At 40.8% G+C, this 27,793-nt stretch overlaps 1 protein-coding gene across 1 annotated transcript; it reads left to right on the plus strand.

Moving 5' to 3' along the window:
* CD28 (CD28 molecule) lies at positions 1–27,302 on the plus strand. The gene is made up of 4 exons (XM_065880367.1): positions 1–204; positions 20,774–21,127; positions 21,379–21,503; positions 26,945–27,302. The coding sequence occupies exons 1-4, from the start codon at positions 15–17 to the stop codon at positions 27,071–27,073; spliced, it is 798 nt and encodes a 265-aa protein (XP_065736439.1). The 5' UTR covers positions 1–14; the 3' UTR covers positions 27,074–27,302.
* Positions 27,303–27,793: the final 491 nt, after the last annotated feature.

A 27,793-nucleotide genomic window follows, 5' to 3' on the forward strand; every position in this document is an offset into this window, starting at 1 on the left:
TGAGTTCCTTAATCATGTGCCCTGAGAGAAGTAAGTCGGTGGTGGTGGCTGCGGATGACGAGTCAGGTTGCTCAGGTGCGTCTCCAGCTCACCTCACACTTGGGCTTCTCAGGGAGGAGGGGCGGAAGCCCTGGCCCACCGTTAGCACGATGATCCTCAGCCTGCTCCTGGCTCTCAACTTCTTCCCCTCAATTCAAGTAGCAGGTAAACAATTTTGATTTCTTTCCTCCCCCAACGTTTTTGTTTGAGGTCTTTGGTTCATTTTCAAATTTCAAAGAACTCATGAAATTTGGGCATTTGAAGTGTAGTTTTTGCTATGAATGGCAACCTGTTATTTAGAAACTCACTGATTCTCAGACTATGGCCAGCAAAATATTTTAATGAACTGCCTTTGGAATTAAATCAGATTTATTTAGCTATCAGTTGATAGTGTCCCAAGAATTGTTAGCTTTTTTCTCTGCATATACATTTTGAAATGTAAGAAAATTGCTGTAAGCAGGTTGGTTCTGAAAGCTCTGGACTTGGACTGCCTGGATTCACAGTACAGATCCATTTCTTGCTAGCTGAGCTTAGGCTAGTATTTAAACTCTCTAAGCCTCAGTTTCCTTGCCTGTAAAATGGGGATGATAATAACCTCATCTCAAGGTCATTGTGAGGATAAAAGGAAACAATCCATGTGAAATGTTTAGCACAGTCAGTGCTTGGCTAGCAAGATAAAGTTTGCTTGTAATTACCATGTCTACCTGAACTGAATGAGTGCCAGAATGAATTCTGGAGTTGTCACAGAAGCTGGTACAATACAGATGCTAATAAATTAGTTTTTGTTTTTTTTTTTAACAGTTGGCTGAAATCTGTTTTCTTAGTTGAAATTCTTTTATGTTTCCAGTGGTGATGGGGAGAGACTAAAAAACTTGACACTATCACAGTTAACTGCATTTCAGATGAGGAGATGGGAGTAGGAATGTTAATTTGGCTAAGGATATACATATAGGAGTTATTGGAACCAGGGTCTGAACTACTTTAGTCTGACTCTAGAGCCTGTGCTACTCCGCCTAACATGATGTGCTTTATAATTTCTTAGCTCCAGATATGTCCAAGGTTAAATCATCTTTGGAAAATTACAATTCCAAACAGAAAGAGTTTGTTGCTTATGTGGGCTGGAGTCAGATGTTTGTTCAACTCGTTCTCAGAGTTAGAAAAGGGTCCCACTTGGCTCAAAAATTGGACTGATAGGGGTTAATCAGCATGTTGAAATAAGGATAGTTATTTTCCCCTTGAAGATACATTGAAAAGCCAGTATCTTCCATTTTCTTTCTCACTTATTTTCGTAATGTGGGGACTGCATGATTTTTTGTTGTCCTTAAATATCATGTACATGACCTCCAAAGAATATAATTACCCAACCTGCACAAGTACGCTAGCTACATATATACCCATCCGTTTTGTTGTCTGAGGTGCCAGTAAGCGCGTTTACAAATTGTGTGTATTTATAAAAGGTGTTGATATAATAATAGACATGAACAGGTGATGAGACAGGTTATGCTCCAGTATCTGGAACCCAGTATTGAGAGTTACCAAGTATATTTTAAAAGAATCTTCAACATCGATTTAAAAAAACTTTGTTTTTAAGGGATCTCTAAAATTTATTTTTAAAGAGTATTTAAAATTTCTTAATTTATTAGGCAGTAAAGAATGGGCAGAAAAGAGAGAGAAGCCTCACTCTGACAGAAAACTTTAAAATTGATAATTGTACACAAAATACTTTTCTCTGTGGAGAGCCATCCATCATCATTTCATTCACTCTCCTTTGAAGATATTTTTTGTAAGACTCAAAGCTTTATATTCTTCCTTTAGAACATTTATTAAAAGGGGGATAGCTAGAAAAGCAGTGAAGAGATCACACACATGGAAACTGTTTTTGACTTTGAGGTACTTCTACTTTTCAAATGCCAACTCACCCCCATAAAAACTTTTAAGATTTGATGCTGAGTGGCCATCTAATGAAGTAGGAAAGGGGTAGAGAAGGCACTTTCAAAATGTCTCTTCCAGTAAGAAAACTTACGAGAAAAAATAATTACAACATACAAAAATGTCTAATGATCCATTCTAATCAGTGGTGCAAAATCGTCCATGTGCTTTTTGTTTCTGTCTTCACCCTCCACGAAGAAGTTACAGTTAAGGACATTTGCTGGTCACAGTGTACTTGTCCTCCCTAGGATTGTGAGAGACTACTTCTATGTCTGTGTTGAGATATGTGTGTGTATGTGTTTCTGTGTGTGTGTGTGTGTGTGTGTGTGTGTGTGTATGAAGAACAGTTTTTCCCCCGACTAATTTAATAAGTCTAACTCATTGCCTCACAGCATAGCTTAAAATACTTATTCTATGAAGTATTTTAAACCTAACCCGATGCTTCATGATTAATAACACTATAGAAAGATCTTTATGGCTAAATTAAAGAAATATGACTTAGGAAGCATGAGAAAACCTTAACTTACAGTTTCTTTACTAACATGACATGTTTTCTACCAGATAATTGTGCAATTGAGATCCACAATAGAGGATTTTGGAATATGAATCCAGCATAGAACTGCAGCCCTCGAAAGGGAATCAATTCGTGCTTGATGATAGAAGTGTGCCAATAATATATAGCATTGTTCATAGGTTTTTCAGCCAATACTGGTTATTTTTCAGCAAGCTAATCATCCATGATAAAGGCAAAAATCAGGACAACACATTTTTTTTTCCATGAGAGCATTTCTTTTCATTTCTTCCCAAACCTTAGCAAAGAAACTGTCAAAAACGGCCAATTCGAACACAACTGGTTTCTGCAGTGCTTCTGCATTCCCCCCAGCACTTCTTTTTCTGAGAGAGGCACAGATGGCAGGAAAATGATTGGTATTTAATAAAAAAACATCAGCAAAGCAAGGTAATTAAAGACCTTATTTTTAGTTCAGCAAATGACCCCTCTGAGGTAGTTGTACACAAAAAGAATCATTTACTTCTCTCAGGAAAGTGTTGCTCCAAGGCGGGGCTTGGGAAGGTAAGGTAAAAAGACGGACATAGAAAATGCAATGTAACCAGCAGCTTGCTGTGTCTACATGACACTCCATACACAGTAGCCAGTTCTTCTGACTGTTAAAAAATTGACTGGGTGTTTTGTCAGTTCCAGTAAATTTGATGGACATTTCAAAAGTGTAGCCATTGCTTAAGAATTGGTTTTACTCTGCTTTCACACCCTAAGATAATTTTTTTTTTTTTAAAAAAGGCAACCATCCAGAAAGAACTTTTACAGCAAGGAATGTAAAATTAATACCAATATATCAGTACCAGGAAATAGAATGAGTCATTTTCACAGATAGATCAGAAAAAGAAATGAATCGGTGATCGTTACTCTGAATCTCTCACATTCAACCCTTTACTATGGGGGGTGGGGGAGGATCTCGCTGCCTTTCCTTCAAACATAAACCTTCCTCCTTTTTAATATCCTTGCTCTATTTTCATGAGTATCAAAATGCCATGTGACTACCATTCACCTTTTATCATGGGTGGCTATCTTCCTCCAAGTACTGCCTGCATGCAGTGTGTTGACATTTACAAAATGAAAATTATGCCACCAACATGGCAGAAGAAAATTCCGTTTGTGGTTTATCATCTCTAAAACAATAGCTCTTTATTAATGCATATAGGCATTGATAAGGATACACGGTTCATTGCAGACTTTCTTGTCTGAAAATCAGAGGGCAGGCCCTCCTTCAGAGCACAGTTATTTATCCTTTTTCCTTTTCATCTTGGTTAAAGTTTTGTTTGCCTTTTTCTTCAAGACATTTCTTATTTATAAAACTTCACAGAGGCTGGGACTTTTCTTCCCAGTAGATAGTTTAGCTGAACTTCAGGAAAAAAAATGATATCTGGGTGGCTTTGTGACAGACTGAAGGGGTCTCTGGTTTTCTAAGACTTGTTGAGGAATCTATGTCTCTTTTATGTTAATTTCTTTGACCCTTTTTGGTCAATGACATGATGTTGTCATCCAAAAATGTACCCAGAACTTTCGGTCTGAGAATGGTTGCATGAGAATTGGTCCCAGAAGCTGGAGGGAATGTAACCCAAGCCCTACGGAAAGTAGGTGTCTAATTTCTTGCTTATTACTCTCATTTTAATGACTCTCAACACTGGAAGAGAGGTGTCCTGGATGGGTTCTAGGGCTACTCAGCCCTTTATTAGAGGATGTGAAAAAGAGAGTTTAGACTTCTTGGGCCTTAGGATTTCAATGCTGATTTCATAGGCATCTTAATTCTGTGTGTGACCATTCAGGTTATGTGAGTTTATATTTTCATTCTTGGAAGACGAATGCGTAGTGGTGGCGAATTTCTTACTTAACTCTGAGCTGCAACTTTATCTCTGCATCACCATTACCATCATCTTTTTCATTTGTCATCATCTTTATTATCTTGGGGACTCTGGTTGCCAAGGTAACCAGGTTAATGGTTCCTGATGGTGTCATAAGAGTCACCCACTCACCGTTCACTCTGACCTCTAATCTAATTGTGAGCCTCTTTCTGCAGTATCTGAGTCACCTCTCTGGCTCACAATCCACCACTTAATGTATTGATTATAACAGTAACTCCTAGTCATTACCCACTCTCTCACACACAAGAATCTAAATTAGTGACATGTCTTACATTTTTAACAATGACATGGATTCCCGTGTTAAGGACTTAGGTGGGTGTTTCTTTTTTTTAAACTTGAGAAGATAGAGGGCTGTGCTTTTCATTTCTTAGGGATACTTGACATGTGATAAGATGTCAGAACATCACTGTGGCTGTATTTGCAGCTTCCATGTGACCTGACGACTTGTGTTGAAATTCAACAGTACTAATAATAAGGGTACACAATTTAAGACCAGCTTCAGCAATGTTGAGTCCAGGAGGGTTCCGTTTCCAATTCACAGACTCTATCCCATAGGAGGTGGATGAGAATGGGTACATAGGAGGAGGAGAATGTTTCCTCCCACCATGAGGCTCCTGTGGGGACTAAAGCAGGGTGTTAGTAAGTTACTGTTCTCTAAAGTTCCTGCTCCTTCTTATGCTTTGGGAAGACAGATCTTCTTTCATGTGCTCATTCCATAGGTATTTATTAACATCCTCTATGTGCTATTTTAGGTTCTGTGACTGGTACAAAAACCCAGTTTGAGCTACAATGAAGTTAAAAATGAGAACTGTGAAACCTTTCCAGACTTTTTTTTCTCTTTCAGTTTAGGACCACTGTGAATGATTTCCTGTCCATGCTAATTTATTTCATGGAAAACAATGATAAGCCAAAGCATCCACAGAACTGTTGAATTCAACCACAGACATTTTTTAGAGATGGGAGGGAACTTAGACATCTCTCAATTTATAGAAAAGGAAGTTGTGTTGATGGTTCCTTGAAGATGCTAATAGAAAGATGACATTGCAATGTTTCCTGACATTTTGGGATGCTTTTAGGCTGGACCCATTTTACTTTTCCAATCTATCTCCTTTTATACCCCAATACAAGATCCTTAACCTAAATACTGAGGGTTTCTTCAATGTCTCACACACCTGTACTTTATGACCTTTCTGATACTGTTTCCCTTTTGGAATTCCCTCTCCCTTTCCACACATCCAAATCCTACTTGACTTTCACTTTATGTCTTTAGTGCAAGATCCATCTCCCTGAGGAAGCTTTCCCTGGGTATTCAGCCTTTACTACGGTCTTATAAGAGGAGCCCCAATGGGAGTGTAACACAATCTAACAAATATGTATTAAACCTCTGTTATATTTTAGTCTCTATTGGGATCTGAAGGAATATAAAAAGAGGAAAAGAACTATAAAGACTTCATTAGCACACGAGAACTGCTTGTGTAATTAATCAAGTTCTCTGTGCTTTTACAGACTTCAGATCTAGTTGAGAAGACTATATGTGACAGGATATAACAGCTGGAAACAGATAAATAAAACTTGGCAGTTTCCTACCTCATCATGCTATTCAATGCCTTAATGGCTTTGCATATATTATTCTTGTAATCTGTTATGTCCCCTAGTCCTCTCATCTGAAGAAGTCTTCTCTGAGACCCTACATGGCCAAGTGAGGGACTTCCTTCCTCATCAGGGTTCCTAAAATTATTATTGTGTGTTGATACATCTGTCTTTTCCCCCTAGACTGTGAGCTTCTTGCAGACAGGATCATGTCATATCCATCCTTATAACCTCGGTACTATGTACAGTGCAGGAATCATTGTAGGTGTTGGACAAATATTTTTTGAAGGAAATGAATGAATTAGTACTAAAATGGGGCAGCATAAAATAAATAGTAAGCTTTTATGGAAAGCTGGGAATTAAGCTGGACTTTAAAGCTAGATAGGACGTGAATGCATGATGTTGTCAATAATAATTGTCAGCTGATATTTATTTTGCACTTATAATGTGCCAGACACTGTTCTATGTGGCTTTCCCTGTATTAAATCATTTATTCTTTCCTTTGAGGTAGCTACTATGATTATCTTGTCTGTAAGATGGGAAAACTGAGGCATGAAACAGATGGAACAACTTGCCTGTGGTCACACAGTAATGGAGCCAATCCATACACACTTGTTCCAGGGTTCATGTTCTTACCAATGCCATGTTGCCACAGGAAGGAGAAGAAATACAAATGAAGAAATTAAACCAGGAATATCATTGCATGTTCTTGGAACAGTTGACCAGTCTGAATGTATAGAGGCTTGGAGAGGCAGGGTAGAGTCAGGTCCAACAAAGGATTGAATACTGATAATAGAAATCCAAACTTCATTTTCAAGATATTGGGAAACAGCCGAAAGTTTGTGGAAGCAGGATGGTCTAGAGTGTATGGAGACTAGTGACCAGGAGATCATGTTAGAACACTCTGTCACTTTGTCAGGAAGGAGTGACTATTCTGAGAGATGTTTTGAAAGTAGAAATTTCAGGACTTAGTGCCTAGTTTGTGAAAGAGAGGGAGGGATAAAGAACGATGCCAAGATTTTTGGCTTAAGAGGAATGGTGGTGTCTCCGCCTGAAATCAAGATGTTGTGTAACTGAGTTCTGGAGGAAATTAGTGTTTGACTTTAGACACACTGGGTCTGAAGTAAGGACTTGAGGTATCAGAAAGATGTCTGGTACAAAGCTGAAGACATGGGAACTGGGTAAGAATAAAATATTTAAGCATCCTCAACTTTGGAATAAAATTGAAGCCGTGGAAATGGATAGCTAATAGAAAGGAGAGAGTATAACTGTAGAAAAGCAGAGTGTTGAACGGAGTCTGGAAAATAGGCCTGGTTTGGAGTCAGCTGAAGTGGAGGATGAACTAGTGAAGGAGACAGAGAATGTGTTTGGGGAGGGACGAGGGGAATGAGGCTCATGGAATGTCACTAGAGCCAAAAGAGGAAAGAGTTTCCAGAGAGACAGTGGTTAATGGCATTGACTGCATAAGGGAAGGAGAAGTGCATAATGACTTGGAAAGGCCATTGGTTTTGGCCAAAAGGAAGCCATTTGGGGCTTCTGAGTTTAGGCAAGTGATGGGGAAGGAAGATAACACTTCGAAGGTTTAAGAAAAGGTGGAGGGGGACAAAATTGAGAGAATGAAAAGGAGAGGAAATTGCCAGACAAAGTGAAGATAGTCAGGAACTTATAACACTTGTAACGTTTACCACGGTATTTTGTACACAGTAGGTGTGTAATAAATGTTTGCAACTGAGTGACTTAATTATATTCGACAGGTGGAAGGAGCCAAGTGTTGGTTTTGAGTGTGTGTGTGTTGCATGGGTGGAAGAGAGAGAGGGCTACTAGGAAAGGCAAGAGGAAGAGGGAGAGAAAAACGAGAATGGAGGCAGTTTTCTTGAGGAGATGGGGATGGAGATTTGGAGAATTGGGAGTATTAGCGAGAGGAGGACAAATGTCTAAGAAGAACGGGAGGAAGGGTAGAGATTTATAGGGGTAGAGATGTGTTAGGATGAAGCCAGGGTAGATGAGTGGTTCCATACTGGCAAATATATATTTATATATGTTTGATTCTCTCAAGACAGGTCATAGTGTTAAACCTGTCTCAACAAGGGCCACTGGGATAGAATATACCTCGACTTTGAAGAGTTAACCTGTTTGTACTGTAAATTTGCTTGAGTCTTCAAAACTGCACTCTGTGGCTGGGCTTGGCCTCAGCTCACGGCTGTGATAACAGGGTCACAAGGTTCAGACCAAGCCTGCCCAGCATCACAGGCAGGGTTCCAGTTTCCAGTCAGGGATGTTAATCTTAGCAACTCTGTGCTTTTCAGAGAAAGGACATGGTGGCTTGCCCTTGACCCTAGGGAGGCCACGTCTATTATTCTTTTTCCAAACTCAAAATCTAAAACCCCTGATTTATCAAGGTAGGGGGATGTAATGAAGAGTTTTAGTTTGTTACACTCTGACAACTTTTCTAGGCCTTCATTTCCTCATCTGGTATATGAGGGGGTTGGACGAGAAGGCATCTCAGGTCTATTTCTGGCTCAAAAATGCTTCTTAAGTGGGATAAAAGCTCTAGCTTTTATCAGCTCTAGCAAGGCAACCCCACCCCTTTGTGGATGCTCTTACGATATGATAGAGAAAATACAAGAACTGCAACCAGCCATCTTGGAAATTGTTTGGAGAGGTTGTGAACCAGCATCTTAGACGCTAATGTGCTTAGAAACGACTGCAGAGTTTTGGGGGACAATATTGCCTTTGTTCTCCCCTATCTTCCAACATCATGTTAAAGTTTAACACAGTAATTATTTTCAAACTTCCAGGCCATGACTCTTATGTAGAAGAATCTGAATGTGCTCAGGTGGCCCTAAGCAGACTTTGCAAAGGTATAAGATTTAGGGAGAATGAAACAGACAGGAAAGATGTACTGTCGTCTTCTTTACAGAGTTGTTTTGAATGAGGGTTTAGAATGATGGTGGCTCAGGAGGAAAATATGGTTCCCAAATTTGGTTACCAGATTAAAATATGTATTTAGGATATAATATATTAATACATGAGGTCTCTAGATACCTGTGGGTATCTGTTAACTGGATTACTGTCATAATATTTGTGTAGAAAGCTATAAAGCCCTGATTACCTGCTGTCTGAACTACAGGTAATTTTAAGGTCATAAAATTTGAATTTTGGAATGGTCTGGTGGCTTTTGGTACAGGTAGCTCTTTCATATAAATTAAGGTGCTCTGTCATGTTGTCCTCTCAGATGGTTCTTCCAGCATTAGGAGCTGAGAGGACAACACAGACCCTTGAATGGTAGGGCCTGGGTCACATCACACCCAAGTTTATGTTGCTTTGTGTTTAGGAAGTTTTGGTCCTAGAGTGCTCAGACCCTGCATTGCTGGGTAGCGTCTCTGAGTGGTAGGGATGGGTTGTAGTACAGGTAGTGGTTTTTTAGCAGGTTTAATAATAACTGTCACCCTAATACAGATGACATCCCAATGTACATGTCTATCTCTGACTTTCTTGAGCTCTGGCCCGACTCATCAAACTCCTGGACCTTTCCTCCAGGATGCCTTACCTACCCCTCAGACCCAACATATCTAAAACCCAACAGCTTTTTTTCCAAACAGATTTCCTCTCTTCACGTAGCTAATTTTGTTAATAGCCCCTTACCCAGTCCATGTACTCCACGTCATTTTGATTCCTGTTCACCATCACCAAGCATAACCCAGCACCAACACCTTGTCCATCCTTTCTATCCCAGCTGCTACCTCCACAGCTCAGGCCCTAGGAGCTCACACTCATGCTATTGGCTCAGCCTCCTGACTAGTCTCTGCCTCAGCCCTGCCCTCGCTCCAAGCAAATGCACCTGCCCCTCTGTGCTAATCTTGCCAAAGCGGTGCTTACCATCCCAGTCTCAGCTCAGGTGTTTTCAGTGTCTCCCATTGCCTTTCTAGTAAAACCTATGTGCCTTTTTCTTGGCATTATAAAGGTTCTCCATGATTGGTATCAGCCATCTTCACTTACTTCCCCCCCTATGTAAATGCTCAGCTTGTTTCCAATAAACCCTTACACTAAAGGGCATTTCCTTTACCTTAGCCTGTCTAAATTTACTCCAAAGTTCATGGCCCAGTTAAAGGCCAGTCTGTACAGAAGCAGACTCATCTTGTCTGGAAACAAGGGGTCTTCCGTGTGACTGTCAGTGACCCTCTACAAGGCTCACACACCAAACCTGGTTTTGGAGTGTAGCTAATTGTGAACCTGCTTTAGGGTTTCTCCTAGAAGGAAGAGGCTGCCACTTCTTTTACATCTTCCCATCTCCCAAGAACCTAGTACTATAGACCCCATTATTTATTTGCTGACTGAATGCTTGACTTTGTCAAGGCAGAAATCAGAATACCAGGGGCTTCCCTGGTGGCGCAGTGGTTGAGAGTCCGCCTGCTGATGCAGGCGACATGGGTTCGTGCCCTGGTCCGGGAAGATCCCACATGCCGCGGAGCGGCTGGGCCCGTGAGCCATGGCCGCTGAGCCTGCACGCGTCTGGAGCCTGTGCTCCGCAACGGGAGAGGCCACAACAGTGAGAAGCCAGCGTACCACAAAAAAAAAAAAAAAAAAGAAATCAGAATACCAGAACAATTTTCTGACACACTGAAATTTCCTTTCAGAAAGAATTCATTGATTGTATTGATAATTTTTCTCTCTCAATAATTAGTGCCTTAGGTCTAGGTGCTTGGATGGGACTTTTTGCTACTATCTGGCATCTGAGTTACTTTCTGACAGTTGCCTGGAGCACAACAAGTTTTTAAAAGGCCAAGGATGATGGTCCTCTACATTACAGTGTCTGCCTGTCTGGAAACACAGATCGAGGCTGAAGGTGGTGCTTAGACTGGTGCTGGCCAATAGCAACTTCTATTTCTATTATCATCTGTAGTCGTATGTACTTGTTTGAACTAAGGTCTCTTTAGATTTTGTTTGAAAGTCACACTTGCTCTGGGTAAGAGTTAATGTGCTTGATAGAACTTGCTAGTTGTGTATATGCACTCTTGGGCAGGGCTGGTTGCTTGGCCTGTTTTTCCCTATAGAAGTCATTGCTTCTGTCGTGGTGGCCTCCTCTACACAACTCTCTTCTCCTTCTGATTCTGGAACCTCCTCCTCCCCTTGCCCCTTTAGATCTGAGCGTGGTTATAACTCTGCTGCTATGAGCTACAGGTTCTAGTACTATCCCCTGTGGTTCCAAACCACTGCCAAGAGTCTTTTTATAAATAAACCCACCTCCTCTCACCCAGTTTCGAGTGTGCCATCTGTTTTCTGCTAAGATCCTGAATGAGACCATGTATACGTATATGGACCATGCATTTTCAAAGACTTTTTGTTTTTTTTGGAGAGGCTTTCCTTACATCTCTATTCCTTGTGAAAATAAGGAGAGTTTAAAGATGACAGTCAACAGAAAACTAGATGAAATGACCACAAAATTACTTTGAAAACATAACCTGCATTACCTTTTTTTTTCCCCCCATTTTGACATGGATTTCAGAGAGTCTGGAGCCATTCAAAGTTTGATAGCATTGTTTTTCTCTTTGTTTTCACTGAGGAGGATGGTGAAATATGCTGTAGTCTGAGTGTCTTGTGTTCCTCTTTCTTACATCTCTATGAATCCAAGCCACAAGCTAGAGTTACCAGAGCCACAGATGGTTGAGCATTCAAGTCCTCCCAGAAAGCACAGTTCGTCTTACAAGTTCCTGAGCCCAACACTGCGTTGACCTATGGTCAGCCTGCCCCTTATGGAGTCTGGAAAAGGAGGAAGTGGTCAGATGGCCATGTGCTGAAAGGTATCCTGGGCCTGAACAGGAAACGTGCTCAGAGGAAAGTTACGGTAACTTCACCAGCTCTGTGGTCAGGAAGGAGGTGTTCTGTGCCAGGGAAACCAGTGTCACCTTCACAATGTGCTCACAAACATCACAGGGTAAGATGGTTGGAAAGAGAAAGCTTCATTTTCTTTGGTTCCTGCCTAACATGCTAAACTCTGTTCAGTCAGAATTTTAAAAAGGAAGCAACGTGATTAGGATCTTTACAACTTGATTGTTAAACTGCAGAAGAAACTCTGATCATGGTGTGCAGAGATGGAACCCAACAAAGTTCTTAAGAGGTCAATGGACATTGACAACAAGGTCAAGAGGTCAAAGGACAATGACGTTGCTAAAGAAACATTTACTCTATCTTTTTTAGGGCTTCCTTAACTTTAGTTAAGGAATGCGGCCTTCAGTCTTGAGTGCTGCGTATTCCACTCTCTGGTTCACCAGCCTCTGTGTGCCATTTGATTTCTCTATGGTGCTGTGATAAGGAAAAGGAAAGATGGAATATCCTAAATTAATCATGACAAATAAATGTAATTCACAAAGGCCCTGAAGTTAAGGGTTTGCCCAATGAGGTTTAGATTGAAAGTGATTTTATGTATTGACTCATGTTTGTGTTCAAACTCTTTTGGACATGTGGGCAAGCTGAAATGGAATTGTTGCAATGGTGTAATTATTGCGTGTGGATCTGAAATAATTTATAAGAGGCATTTCATGGGACCATATTGTCTGTAGGCTTTATCTGGGATCCATCTATGACCTTCAGGAAGTCTCTGCAATTGTAAGCAAAACCTTTTGTGTAGAGGCAAAGCAAGTTTGGTAACAGACTTTTTCTAAATACAAAAAAGTCAAGATTGACATGAAATCAAGTCAAACTTGCTGAATGTACAAAATTGGTTTTCTATTCATTCATGATTTAAAATATTACTCCTAGAATCATAAATAAATAATATCTTAGATCTTCCACAATTTCTGTGACCTTGTTTAGAAAGCCATTTACTTCTTTGGTTTTCAGTTGCCTCTTGTGTAAAATAAGGGATTGCCTGAGATCATCTCCAACTACCCATCCAGCTGAGCGCTTTTTGCGGGATGGTATTCCAGCAAAACGGGGTAGAAAATGAAATTTATCTTGGTCCTGTCCTCTTCCCACTCCATTTACTCCCCTGCTCAATGGTATTCTCCTCCTAAGTCTCACTTCTGTGCCATCCAACTATCAAGTCCAACTTTGAGAAGGTCTAGAAACAATCACCAAAATTGATTGAAATTTTGATGCAACCTGGCAGAGGGAAAAGAACACTAGATTAGAAGTCATGAGGCTTAAGCCAAGTCCTAAGGGTCATGTACTTGTCCTGTAACCTTGAGCAAGAATTAGACCTTTTTGACCTCAGTTTCCTCATCTATAAAATGGGCATAAAGATGACTGTCCTGCTTATTTATTTCACAGGTTAATGTAGAGTTTATATGAGATAAAATAGGAGAAAGCACTTTGTAGCCCTATGAATATAAACCATAGTTACTAATTTGTCAATGTATTTCCCACATTGCATTTTAGGCTTCACCTTATTTTGAAATCAAAGCATTAACTGAGCTGGTGGGGAGTGTCCTTTTAGGGTCAGGGCTCCTTCTCTGGTGTTTGGAGCCACACCTTAGAGATGATTATCCACTCCACCTGTGCAGAGAGTTGTTTATTATTATAGTAGTTGACCTATTTACCACAGGCAAAAAGGAAAAGTTTTGTTTTGTTTTGTTTTTGGTAACCAAGCTCCCTTCCCCCTTTTCTCATGGAAGCACAAGCAACTTTCAATTTTCCAGAAGTCAACTATATCACAAAATTCACAGATTATCTGTGGGAAATCTTTCAGCTCTCACTGCCTTGCTCATAGGTAGCAGATAAGTACCTTCTCACCTCCAATCTTACTCTTCATGTTGCCTGTTGTCAAGGAGGAGTTGTGAGGGAAAGAGGTTTGAGGTTACTGCTTCCTGTCTCCACACCTTTAGCTAGTTTAGCTGCTAGGAAAGGCTTTGAAAAGCAAAGCACTAAATTCATCATCAAAACAACTTGCCAATTCAATTAGAGCCATGTCAGTCGAGCCGATCTTGATACCAGAAGCGAATACAACTGATAGATTGACAACGTCTCTCTTTTAACCTAGTAGGTTTGACCTAGGCAGACCTTGCCTAACTAATCACAAGAGGGAAAACTGAATATTTACAGAGAAAGGGGTAGGTCTGCTAAGAAAAAAATTAACAAGAGAAGGATGCTTCCCACTCCTAGCACTAACGGGAAAGCAAAAAGGAATCAAACAGAAGCTAGTATGGGGAAGCTAAATATTTCTCTTATTTCTTCTTCTGAGTCTAGATATGTCCTTAAATTTTACAATATGTCCTTAAATCATTTAAGTACTGTAGATTCCCTGAAACTCAGAGAACCAAGATACATATCAAAGCCAAATGTCATTTAGTATTCTGGTTATTTGTCACTTTCACTGATCCATGTTATTACTTTACTCTCGCAGAGTAAGGGGTATGCATTTTCACACATGCTCCATTTTTAAGAAAAAATGAGAGCAATCAGAATTACTGTTTCTATGGGAAGCCATAATGATCACAAATATTCAATATCACTTAGAGCAATTGATTATCTTTTCCTACCACCCAGAGTGAATTTCCTTCCCTTAGTGTCTCTCCAAAGCAGATGTGGATTTTGAAGTCCTATGAGATGGCTTCTCACTTAGGTTTCTCTAAATGACTGACATGAATCAAGGTGGAAGCAAGTACTATGAGGAGATACATGTTCAAAAACAAGAGGTTCTATCAGTCAAACTTGAATTCAAGTTGAACCCTCAGCTAGGAGGCTGTTGTCACACACTAGCACATATTAAGAGAACTATGGATACTTCAAGCATAGTACCTAATTTTAAAATGATCTGTGCTGACATAGAAGAGGGAGGAAAGTAAACCTTGACAGATAAATTGGACATCTCTTTTCCCTCAAATGACCATGTGACCAATATTTTTCAAGCTCTTTCCCAACAAAATATTAGTACAAAGGGTCACACAGGAAGTGACTTTTCCTTCCCTTGCTCAGCTGTTGGATAGGCCATGAACCAGGGAAATATTGAATAGGTAACAGCCAGCCTAGATCCTAGGACCTCAGATTGCTCTTCCCTAAGAAGTTTCTCACTTTGTAGTGCCGAGGGAGAATGGGCTCAGGAGAAATGTGATCCGTTTTAACAATGCTGAGGTTTGAATTTGGAGGCCCCATCATGAACAGAAGGGAAATCTATCTTCCAGTTATCTCATTATATCATGCTCTGTGAAGGAAAGCAGAGGAAGGCCACTGCTTCTCCCTCTTCTGAAAAACAGCAAACACTGACTAAGCTCCAGGGCGTCAACTATGTGCCCAGGAACCTTTGAGGTAATTTCCTTTTTCTTTGCAATGATCCCCTAGGCTGGAAGAATGTCTTCTTCACAGCCCAGATGTCCAAAGTTCACCTCAGTTTCTGAGCTGTCTGCTCCAGTCACGTAATGAATGAAGAAAAGACATAGGCAACAGGAAAACAGTGTTACTTACTGGTTGGTCTGTGTGGCCTGAGGACAGCATTTTTAACTCCCTCACTCATCACATCTAAACCCATGCTGAGTTCTGCTAACTTCAGTCTGGAAATATTTCTTGAGTTCATCCACCTCTTTCTAACCATAGTCCAGACCCTTATCACCTCTTGCCTATCTTGCCTTGACTATTACAATTGCATCCTAACTGGTCTCCACGTTTTCACTCTTGTTCTCTTCAAATTCACCTTCCACCTTTGTGCTAGAGGGATCTGTATAAAATGAAAAGTTGTACGTATGACTCTTCTGTTTAAAATCCTTCAAAAGGTCCTCATTACCTGCAGGAGAGAGTCCAACCTATGAACTATGCTTACCTTGCCAGTCCTGTCTTTTACAACCCAGGTCCAGCAAATTCAGGTAGGTGTAATTCCCAACACCTGCCATACTCTTTCTTCCCTCCTCATCTGCTCTGCCTAGACCATTCTTTTTTTTTTCTCTTTGTCTTTATCTTCCCCACAGTCGCCTACCTCACCCCTGCCCCAACACACATTCTCCTACCTCCCCCGCACCCCATAACACAAAGACTCATCTTAGCTAGGATAACTTTTACTTCATAAAAACCTGTTGAATCAATGTGTGTATAATCCTTATAAGACTCAGGTCAGCAGTCACCTCCTCCAGAAATCCTTAGTTGGTTCCCCAGTTGCCCTCACAAACACTTGCAGATCACTCTGCCACTCTTTTTAAAGTTGCTGTCTGTTTTTGTATCTTTCTTCTCCCACCCGATTGTGAGCTGCCCAAGGATAGTCACTGAGCCCTGCTTACCTTTGGGAAATCAATTTCTCTCTCCCAGTGCCTCTTGGGACGGTGTCTCACCCTGAGTTATGCAAGAGGCACTAAGCAAACTACTGGAGTGTAGATGCTTGAGCTTCTCTGGCCCCCCTCCCTCTCCAGCTTGCTATGGGTGCTGGGAGAAGGAGGCCAAACTGAGCAACCGTCCAGGATTTCTCTTCAGCCTTACTCAGTTTCCTTGCCCATGCTTCCCCTCCCCGCTTTTTAAAAATCCCTGCAAAGGAGTCCTATTCTCATCTTTTTTCTTACATCAGCTCTCAAAGGAAGATCAGGAAGAATTTGAATGCCCATTAGAACAGAATTCGAGTAATTAATAACAGAAACACACTTCTTGGAGTCCTCAATAGGCAGAAACACAGATACCTAAGCTGAAAAGGAATGCAGAAGTTGGCATTTCTTGCTGGGGTTGGCTCTTCCAATCAGAACCGGCCCAGTGATTCTTGCTCAGTAAGCACAGAAAAAGGCCAAGCAAGATACAACAAAACAGAAAATGAGTTGGATTTTCCTATCAAGACAGGCTGAACTTTCTAAGTCTTTACATGTTTACTTTTCAGTGCTTTTAGAGAGTATTTGTTATAATGAATAATAAATGAAGCTAAAGTTGTTGTTGAGACAGATTTTGAATGAGGACTCAATGAGATGCTAGGCAGAGCTAGCTGCTGCTAAGAATGGTACAGTCTGATCACCATCTTTCACTTATTATTTAATGAGATGCTATTGTTTGCACAGTATCATGCAAAGAAGCATAACCCCTTGTCCTTGCTCAAAAGGGACTTGGAAACTAGGGGTGTAGAGGAAATACACACAAATCAAAAGTTAAACAAATGGAAGCCTATGAAACAAGAGGTGTTCAAAATGTAGAACAGAGAGTAATCATTTTGAGACCTGAGAAGGGAGAGACATTGTAGGCCGTGGAGTCGGTGAACAAAGTACAGAGAGATGAGTACTCACAGTGTGGCCCTAAGTGATCTGGCTAATGGGGAGGGTTTTGGTTCGAGGATATGAGATTGGAAATGCTAGTGGAAGCCTATGAATTGAGGATTAAAAGTGAGTCTCAACTGTTAAGCCACTGCTTCGCAAACTTGACTGCAAATTAGAATCTCTGAGAAACTTTAAAAATATTGACGTCTGGGTCCTACACCCAAAGATTCTGATTTAATTGGCCTGGCAATCAAGGGTTTTTAAAGTTTCCAGATGACTTTAATATGCTGTCAGCTTGAGAACTCTGTTAGGCTATAGTGGTTTTCAACCCTGGCTGAATATTAGAATCAACCAGGGGAATTGTTAAACCAATGCCAAACGCGACATATAAAATAGGAGAAAATATTTGCAAATCACATATCTTGATAAGAAACTTGTATCACAAATATGTAAAGAACTCTGATAACTCAACACTAACAAGACAACCCAGGTAAGTGGGCAAATGATCTAAATAGACATTTCTCTAAAAAGGATATACAAATAGCTAATAAGTACATGAAAAAAATGCTCAAATCATTAGGGAAATGCAAATCAAACCACAATGAGATACCACTTCATAACTCTAGGATGGCTATAATAAAAAAGATGGACAACAACAAGTGTTGGCAAGGATGTGGAGAAATTGGAACCCTTATACACTGCTGGTGGGGCTGTAAAATGGTACAGTTGTTTTAGGAAGCAGTTTGACAGTTCCTTAACAAGTTAAATACAAGGTTACCATAATGACCCAGCAATGCCACTCCAGGTGTACACCCAAGAGAATCGAGAACATTCATCCACACAAAAACTTGTACATGAATATTCATAGCAGCATTATTCACAATAGCCAACAAGTGAAAGCAACTAATGAATGAAGAAACAAAATGTGGTATATCCATACAATGGGATATTATTTGGCCATGAAAAGGAATGAAGTTCTGATACGTTTACAACATAGATGAACCTTGACAACATTCTGCTAAGTGAAAGAAGCTAGATACAAAAGGCAACAAAAAACTAAAAATAGAACTACCATATGACCCAGCAATCCCACTACTGGGCATATACCCTGAGAAAACCATAATTCTAAAAAAGTCATGTACCACAATGTTCATTGCAGCTCTATTTACAATAGCCAGGACATGGAAGCAACCTAAGTGTCCACCGACAGATGAATGGATAAAGAAGATGTGGCACATATATACAATGGAATATTACTCAGCCGTAAAAAGAAATGAAATTGAGTTATTTGTAGTGAGGTGGGTGGACCTAGAGTCTGTCATACAGAGTGAAGTAAGTTAGAAAGAGAAAAACAAATACCGTATGCTAACACATATATATGGAATCTAAAAAAAAAAAAAAAGGTCATGAAGAACCTAGGGGCAGGATGGGAATAAAGACGCAGACCTATTAGAGAAAGGACTTGAGGACACAGGGAGGGGTAAGGGTAAACTGGGACAAAGTGAGAGAGTGGCAAGTACATATATACACTACCAAATGTAAAACCGATAGCTAGTGGGAAGCAGCCGCATAGCACAGGGAGATCAGCTTGGTGCTTTGTGACCACCTAGAAGGTTGGGATAGGAAGGGTGGGAGGGAGGGAGATGCAAGAGGGAGGGGATATGGGGATATATGTATATGTATAGCTGATTCACTTTGTTATAAAGCAGAAACTAGCACACCATTGTAAAGCAATTATACTCCAATGAAGATGTTAAAAAAAAAAAGGCAACATATTGATGATCCCATTTATATGAAATGTCCAGAATAGGCAAATCCATAGAGGTAGAAAATAGATTCGTGATTGCCAGGGGCTGGAAAAAAGAAGGAATGGGGAGGGGGCTGCTAATGGGTATGGGATTTCTTTTGGTGGGTAATGAAATATTCTGGAATCAGAGAGTGGCGATCCATTCACAGCTTTGTGAATGTAATAAAAAGCCACTGAACTTTTTTTTTGTGGCCTCTCCCGTTGCGGAGCGCAGGCTCAGCGGCCATGGCGCACGGGCCCAGCCGCTCAGCGGCATGTGGGATCTTCCCGGACCCGGGCACAAACCTGCGTCACCTGCATCGGCAGGTGGACTCTCAACCACTGCGCCACCAGGGAAGCCCAAGCCACTGAACTTTTAAAGTTTACTTTAAAAGGGTGAACTTTAAAAAAAGGGTGAGCTTTATGGTACATGAATTATATCTTAATAAGTTGTTATAAAAAAAATGAAAAGAATGGATCCCTCTCTCCACCAGCATAGACCAGTTAAATCAGAATTTTTGGGAATGGGACCCAGGCACAGGTTCTTGATGTACAGCTAGCATTGAGAACTATGTAAAAGATGAAAAGCTATTAGTGATTTAGTTCTATGCAGCTCCGTTTTCTCCAAAGCAAAAACAAAATACTTGAGTACATGGCTTCAAATCCAGGTTAAATTGTAAATTTCATTTTAATAGATGATTTGACCCTTTAGTATGGGTATGGGGGGTATTGCTTCAAATAACCCTTAAAAAAAAATGTGAACAGGCAGACAATTGTTAGTATACCTAAAAACAATAGCAAAAATGTTTTTTGTTTGTATTGAATTTTTAATCAAAGACACAAAGTGATTTATTGTTTTAAAGAAATTTTGGAGAGTGTTGGTTGCACAGTTGATTCTCAGTGCTTAAGTGGCCCATTGCTCAGGTGGTTGTAGTTTACTTGGGTTTCAGTCCTTGCTTTGCTCACCATCTGCTCAGTGATATTAGACAGATCATCCAATGTTTCTAGGCCTCACACAGTCACTACAGGAAAAGAGAATATATTGTCATGTGCTAGGGAATGGGGTATAGTGGGGAAAAAACAGGATAGAATAGATATGTTCTCTTCCATCATGCAGATTTCAGGTTCTTTGCTTTAAAAGTGAAGAGATTGAACTAGGTGGTCTCCAGATTCTTGGATCGTTTACTAGGATAGCATAAAGGTAGAAGATGGGCTAGAGAAAGAACTCTTGTGGGCCTCTTGGGCCTCTTCCATCTTCTGTGATTTAAAGAAACAAAAATGCAAACTTCCTGACAAGGCTGTTTTCAGAATTTGCTATGGAGGATAAATTAAATTCTTTGGATTACATTTTTCTTACCTCTTTATCCTACTCTTGGAACAGCCAATAAAAGAAGTCAAAATGTTTCAAAACATTTAAATTCCTTCACAAAAGGCTGAATCACAACTTAAAATACAAATCTATTTGTTTATGTCAGGTGTTAAAAGCCATTTCCAAGTAAAACACTCAATTAGAAAATTAATTGAGCATGATTAACATGTTAGGAACCTCAGCACAGATTCAAAAATTCCAAATGCATAGCTGTGATGTTCAATGCCAACAGAAGGCCACGTTCTGCCTTCCAAGTGAAAACATGCTCCACTGTTCCATTCAAAGGAGGATGAAAATGATATCAAAATGTAAACTCTCAGGATAACTATCTTCCAAAGAGCTCCTGCGTCTTCATCTGCCAAGAGAAATCCTTTGCTGGAGATCTGTTTATTTTGTTAACTAATATAACTTGACTTCAGAAAAAAAGTCCTTATATTCTTGTTCTAAGCAAATGATTTTTTCCCCATCCAGAAAACAAGATTTTGGTGAATCAGTCGCCCATGCTTGTGGTAAACAACAATGAGGTCAACCTCAGCTGCAAGTATACCTACAACCTCTTCTCGAAGGAGTTCCGGGCATCCCTTTATAAGGGAGTAGATAGTGCTGTGGAGGTCTGTGCTGTGAATGGAAATCACTCCAAGTCACTTCAGTCTACAAATAAGGAATTCAACTGCACTGTGAACTTGGGCAACGAAACAGTGACATTCTACCTCCAGGATTTGTACGTTAACCAAACGGATATTTATTTCTGCAAAATCGAGGTTCTGTATCCTCCTCCTTACATAGACAATGAGAAGAGTAATGGGACCATTATCCATGTGAAAGGTAACGCACGGCTCGACCAGTGTCCACTCTCAAGTAGTGGTTTTCAACTGCAGTCTTGAAAACTAGGTCATGATCAGTGGTGGGGTTGGCTAACTCCCAAAGAGGACAGACCAACGAGGAAGTCTACACCTCTTAAGCCAGTGATATTTTGCATATTTTGATTCCTCTCACATTCTCCTCTAGGAAGAAGGAAGGAAATGTACCCAAGTGACATTCCCATATCATTTAATCTAATCTATTCTATTTTTCAGAGAAACATCTTTGTCCAGCTCCCCGGTCTCCTGAGTCCTCTAAGCCATTTTGGGCACTTGTGGTGGTAAACGGAGTCCTAGCTTTCTATAGCTTGCTAGCAACAGTGGCTCTTTCTAACTGCTGGGTAAGAGAAACAGCATTGTTTTCATGTAACTTTTCTACTGCATATGCAATTGGACATATTCAAGAATTTTGCCTATGTGGCTTATTTTCTGTTGAACATGTGATTATTTTCTTTTTCCCTGCTAGGTTTCAGTAGGTTCTCTTTTAGCCTATCCAACTTTATCTGAGATAAAAATCTGATTAGGTGGCCAAGCAGAGTAAGAAGCTAAACAGGTAAATAAGTGTGGGAGATAAATAGGGTAGAAAATTACCTTTCTTCTCCCCACTTTGCAATGTCATTATGACATATAAAATAGCTCTAATATATACATATGTATAAAAATCTAAGCGACTTGGGAATCTAAGAAACTGAAGCCAATGAATAACTTTGGTTCGGGGTCAAAAATCATGAGAAATTTGTCTACTGAAATTATGCATTCAAACCTAGCAAGGAAACTAGGTCTGTTTATCTGAGTCATATTTTTATCTCCTCTGAAGCAGTTGAATTTTGTGAGGCCAAGTATGGTGCTGTCATTATGAAACTATAACGGGAGTTAGACTTTTCTGAGCTCTTACCACTGAATTGGAGTTTACGGACTTTTGCAAATGTTCATGCAATAAACTTGGTGTGTTTTTCTCTACCTGCTTCAACGTTGAAGTTTTGGCCTAGATTTGAATGCATATTGATCACCATATCTACTGTGAGGCAGGGGCCTCCTTATTTTCTCTCCTTTCTCTTACTCAGGAACTTCCAGCTCTTATGTACACAGTGTGGCACTGATTCCATATTGTCTTTGAATTTTTTTCTAGAAGTTAGATTCATGTATGAATCATTTCCTCAACAGGATATGTATGCTTCTCAAGGATAGAGGACTATTTCTCTTGACATTCACCATCCATCTGGTATTAAGTACATTTAGCTTAGTGCTTAAAAAATGCTTATGAACTGATGAATTGATAACCCCCATAGAGGCCAAACTAAGGACTTAAATGAGTATGCCTGAAGTATCATACTTATCTTTAAGGCATATTCCATACATCTAACTAATTCATATATGGATCAGTGATTTCTGGAAGCCATGCCATGTTGAAGCCATCCTATTTACTATAGCCTTGGTGCTGGGCAGGGTCGGGGTGGAGGAGGAAGGAAGCCCTGGGTTCACAGTCATGCCAAGGATAGATTCAGCCTGGGATCCTTTTAAACTCTTGTCAGCCTTTGCCAAAGTGTGCCTCTCCCTTGTTCCCCAAATGCTACTCCCATTTTGGGAGACTAGGGGGCAGATGGATGCTTGTCAGGCTTCCTGTTGCCTAATCTGTACCTCCAACAAAATCTGTAACCACCAAAGTGGCTGCTTGTTCCTGAAAATCCTTTATATCAGATCATGAGAATTTGCCTATCTTGCCTTCTTCAAGTTGCCCAACCCTGATGGGGGCTTTTTATGTAGTGAAATATTGCCTAAGTTCTTCCTCTGATGTCAGTTGAGTCTGGATCTTGGTGTCTTCATCCTAGTTACCTTTCATCTTTGAACCTCTGTGGAGTTTGCCAATAACATTAGAATTTAGGCTCCGGACGCGCAGGCTCAGCGGCCGTGGCTCACGGGCCCAGTCGCTCCACGGCATGTGGGATCTTCCCGGACCAGGGCACGAACCCGCGTCCCCTGCATCGGCAGGCGGACTCTCAACCACTAGGCCACCAGGGAAGCCCTCAGTTCTTGTTTTTATCTTGATCCCCTTGGAATATCAACTTCTTAATCTAAAAGCCAGGTGCAGTGCCTTTTGGGGTACATTTCCAGGACAGGGGCTCCCCTGTAGTATGCTGACCTAAGTCAATGTACTTTACCAGCTTTGTAAGAAGTAGTTTTGGAAAACTGTTTTAACTTTCAGTGGCCAGAAGGGTAATGCTCACCATTTAAAACTTATTGTCAATATACACTAGAATATCAGTTACTATAAGCAGGGACTAATTTGCTAAGTGACTCGAATTACCCAAAGGGGACAAGAGTAGCTTTTATTTTTAATGAGTTAAAAAAGTTTACTTTTAAATTGGAAACATCATAAATGCAATATGTTTTCCTTTGGCAGCACTACTAATTCCTAGTGAGGTTCACCTTCCTTTGTCTTGAGAAAACTTATTTTGGTCTTATTCTGTCTCATGAGCTCCCTGAAAATTGGGAAGTCCCAGTGCTTGGCATACCTTATCTTCTTCTGTGGCCTCTTGTGGTTAATTAGGTTACCCAATAAGAAGTACCCTTTATCTGCATCTCAAACATAGGTCTTTGTACTCTCTGACCAAATGGGTGTGAAATAAATGTATATGTATATTTCATAGAATAACAGAGCATTTTTACCCAGGGCTCATCTTTTCTGGATACTGTTTAAACAACTTGCTGAGATAGGCAGCCAGGTCATCAGGGATCCATCCCTAGAGTTTAGCCATTTCCAGGGTACTTTTCTGGGATCCTATTTTTGGCTGGTCTACGTTGTGCCTTGGTGTAAGATGCTGTTTTCTGGAACTTCCTGAGGGTCTGTGATGTACTGCCGTAGGCAGTTCTAGGCTGAGTGAGTTTCTGGGAACAGCTGCAGATTCTATCTCAGTTCTTGACCTGTAGCTGACATTTGAATGAAGAGAGAGCTCGCCTCTGCCAGGCAGCCACAGACCAGCACCTGTCACTCTCACTCAATCCTCAGTTCACTCCGTTGAGATGGTAAACCCATCCTCCTTCTTAGTCTAAAGGAGCCTTTAAAAAACACAGTTTTCTCCACTATAAATCACACTGTGGGCAATGTAGATAGTGTGTGTACAGGTAGTATCTGTAGAAGAACTGAAGAACAAAAGAGTAGAAGGAAGAGAAAGGGAGGAGTGGTCCTGAAATCACACATCTTTAGCAGACAGTGAATGTTGAAGGGCTAAATGACTTAGTCACAGAGACATGTAAGGTGAGTACTCTGCACACGTACATGCATATGCTAGATGAACATGGACACTGTGGGTTCTGTATACTGTTCCCAACATGTCTCATTTCCATCCCACTGTTGTGTTTACAGTTAGGGTGAAAATGACTAAATCTGCTATCTGATAACAGCACGAGGGTAAGCATGGGAGCGGATTGCAACAGATCTTTCATAAGTTTGGTGCAACCCAGAGAACCTCAGAGCCAAGACATCTTCATTATGGGGGCCCCTCTAACTAGCTATAGTTTAATTTGAGTGTCCAGAAGCAAAGTCTGTCTCTTAGGAGTCTGGCAAGGGAAGTCGTCAGAGTTAGAGTAGGTAATGCCTCCCAGGATATCAGCAGCAGCCTTCCACATTTATTTGGGGGGCAGACAGTTCCTTGCCTTACTCCTGCCCTGCCATAACCCTGTGCCCAAGAGGCCTCTAGTCCTTTATAGGAAGGATGTAGAACCAAGATGTTTGAAGGGCAACTTCCCTCACCCCCTTGGTTTCCATAGCTACCTCTCCCTGAATGCATCCCCCAGTTATGTCTGTTTAATGATGTCCTCTTCTTACTTTCAGCTAGATAACCTCATCCATCATCTCAAATCCCAAATGACCGAAGCTGAATTGATAGTCTCTTTCAAATCCACTTTTCCTATCATCTTGCCTTATATTTATGGATGGACCACCAACCTCCTGCTCACCCAGGCTCAAATCATCAGTCATCTTTGAGTATGAGCAAGAAGGAGGACTCAGGCAGTCTAAGAATATTCATTCTCACTTGGTGATATATCTTGTATCCATTGCTTCATTTTCATTCCTTTCTTTTTCATGATCAGACTCTTCAGATCAGGATTTCCGGTCTTGGCACTGCTGACATTGGAGCTGGATAATACTTTGTTGTCAGGGGCTGCCCTGTGCATTGTAGGATGTTTAGCAGCATCTCTGGCCTCTGCCCACTAGATGCCAGTAGCATTCATCCCAGTGTGACAACCCAAAATGTCTTAAGATGTTGTAAAATGTCCTCTGGGACAGAGGATAAGGGAGTTGGAGGTGTCAAGGATGAGGCTTAGGAGGTCTGGTATGGGCAACTGTGTATATGGTAGTGTCACTCACTGGGACGAGAAACACTGGAAAAGACCAGGTTTTAGGGGAAGATCTTGAGTTTCTTTTTGGACATGTTGAGTTTCAAGTACCTTTGAGGTCTAGTCCAGAGATATAAATTTGGGTGAATTGAAACTGTGAATGTGGAAGAGGTTGCCTAGGGAGAGAGGATGGCGTGAGTAGAGGAGAAGGCTTAGGACCAAACCATGAGGAACGCTAACGCTGAATGGCTAGTTAGAGAAGAAAGAGCTTGCAGAGGAGGCAAGGAGGGAGTGGCCCCAGAGCAGCAGGATGAGAACTGGGGCAGTAGCACCTCACGGAAGGCAAAGCAGAAGCATGTCAGAAGGGAACGGATAATCTAGAATGCTGCTGAGAGCTCAAAAGATGAGGCCTGAAGACATGTTAGTTTTATTTAGTGATATGGAGGTCCATTTTTTACCAACCTTTAACACTTACTCCCGCCCCTTTGATAAGGAAGGTGGGAAGGGCTCAGGTAGGAGTGCATGGAAATAAGGCCAGTCTTTGGCTTATTTATTCTGGTGCTCATGACATTCATGTCCAACGTATCAATATTTACTTACGCATCAGGCCAGGCCTATGCGCCAAGAAATAGACTTTTTTTTTTCATTCTGAATCCAGAAATCTGGATGGCTTTCTACTTTTAGAATTTTTATGGAACTTTTATCAAACATGTAAATTTTACCATCACACTGATTGAGAAAATATGTTCCTAACCTTCAGTCAAAACTTTGCTAAGATCCGTGGTGAGTATAACTCTAATTCTAGGGTTAGTATCACCCCTCATTCCTGGTAGAAATTCATCCAGAGGGAGCTGTGTCTCAGGGATGGAGATGAATGACGCTATTGTCTTTATTTATGGAAATATACATACATATAAAGGAATAGGACTGTAACTAGTTGTCTAGAACTGTAACATCCAATTAATTTGGACTCCACTGCTATGAAATTGTGACTATTCCAGACTCTGGAGGGCTGAAGGTCCTCTTTGGTTAATCATGAAAAAAAATGGCTTCTTGAGCAAATGACTAATACAAGAAGATTGCATTGGGGATGCTCAACCTTTTCAAAGGAGGAAGGGCCTTCAAGAATATTCACATATCAGAGTTGGATATGTTAATTAGATATGCTTTTGGAATTCAGTTCAAATGGCTGCATTGTGGGTAACAGGAGTGCATTTCTCTAAAATACTTTCTTTGATTCAGATTTTTCAGGTTAATTTGGAAGAGTCCAAAGTAGTTGGGTTTGATTGGTCATTATGCAAGTCCAAGGTGCTCAATGAATTCTGGTTTGTTCAGCTTCCTTTGACTGTGTTCTGAAGAGTTGCCCCCAAATCTTAGCACTCCTCCCAGATATCTCCCTCTGTGTCCCTGGCCCCCTTCACAGTGACATCTCTCTTTTCTGCAGATGAAGAGTAAGAGAAACAGGATGCTTCAGAGCGACTACATGAACATGACACCTCGCAGGCCGGGGCCCACCCGAAAGCACTACCAGCCCTATGCGCCAGCACGGGACTTTGCAGCCTACCGTTCCTGACACGGACGCCTATCCAGATGCAAGCCGGCTGGCCCCTCTTCACCTGCTCAACACCATTGCTCTGGATAGGAAAGGACTGCCTCGTCTTCAGCCAGCCACCTTGGCCTCCTGTTAGGCCACCAATGCTAATTTTTCTTGAACAAATAGGCCGAATAACATCATTTTGAGACTCTGACATGAAGTTAAAGGATATTACTGTGGCAGACTCGTGTAGTGCCATGGCCCAAATTCAAACTCACCATGTATTTATTGACTTGATTGAGAGGTTAGGGTAGAAAACTGAAAGTGAGCGGATTCTGTTAACCCTGACATCTGCTTCCAGTTCCACTCCTTTCTAACTCACCTGCATATTGCAGTCAAGTGAAGTGTGATATCGAAAGACTTTTTAGATGGAGAAGAAAAGGTTAGGAAATCATTCTCTTTGATTAAATGGGGGTTTTGGGTGGAGATAAGTTGGAATGGGGGAGGGAGACATAAACATTTAAAAAACCCTTAAAACACTGTCTCTCACTCATGAAATGAGTCACTTAGTTCCTATTTAATTTTAGTTTGTAAAGATGTAGATATTCTTTTTGATGAATTCTGGTCCTATTAGTCATTTTGACCAATGGAATCCCTTCAGAGCAATGGGAGGTAAACCAACTTGCTTTCCTTACTCCCTGTGATGGGAATTCAAGGTAGTCTTCACAATATGATTTCAAAAGAATAAAGTAGTCCTCC

This window comes from Phocoena phocoena, chromosome 7, assembly GCF_963924675.1.
Source record: "Phocoena phocoena chromosome 7, mPhoPho1.1, whole genome shotgun sequence".
Lineage (NCBI taxonomy): Eukaryota > Metazoa > Chordata > Mammalia > Artiodactyla > Phocoenidae > Phocoena > Phocoena phocoena.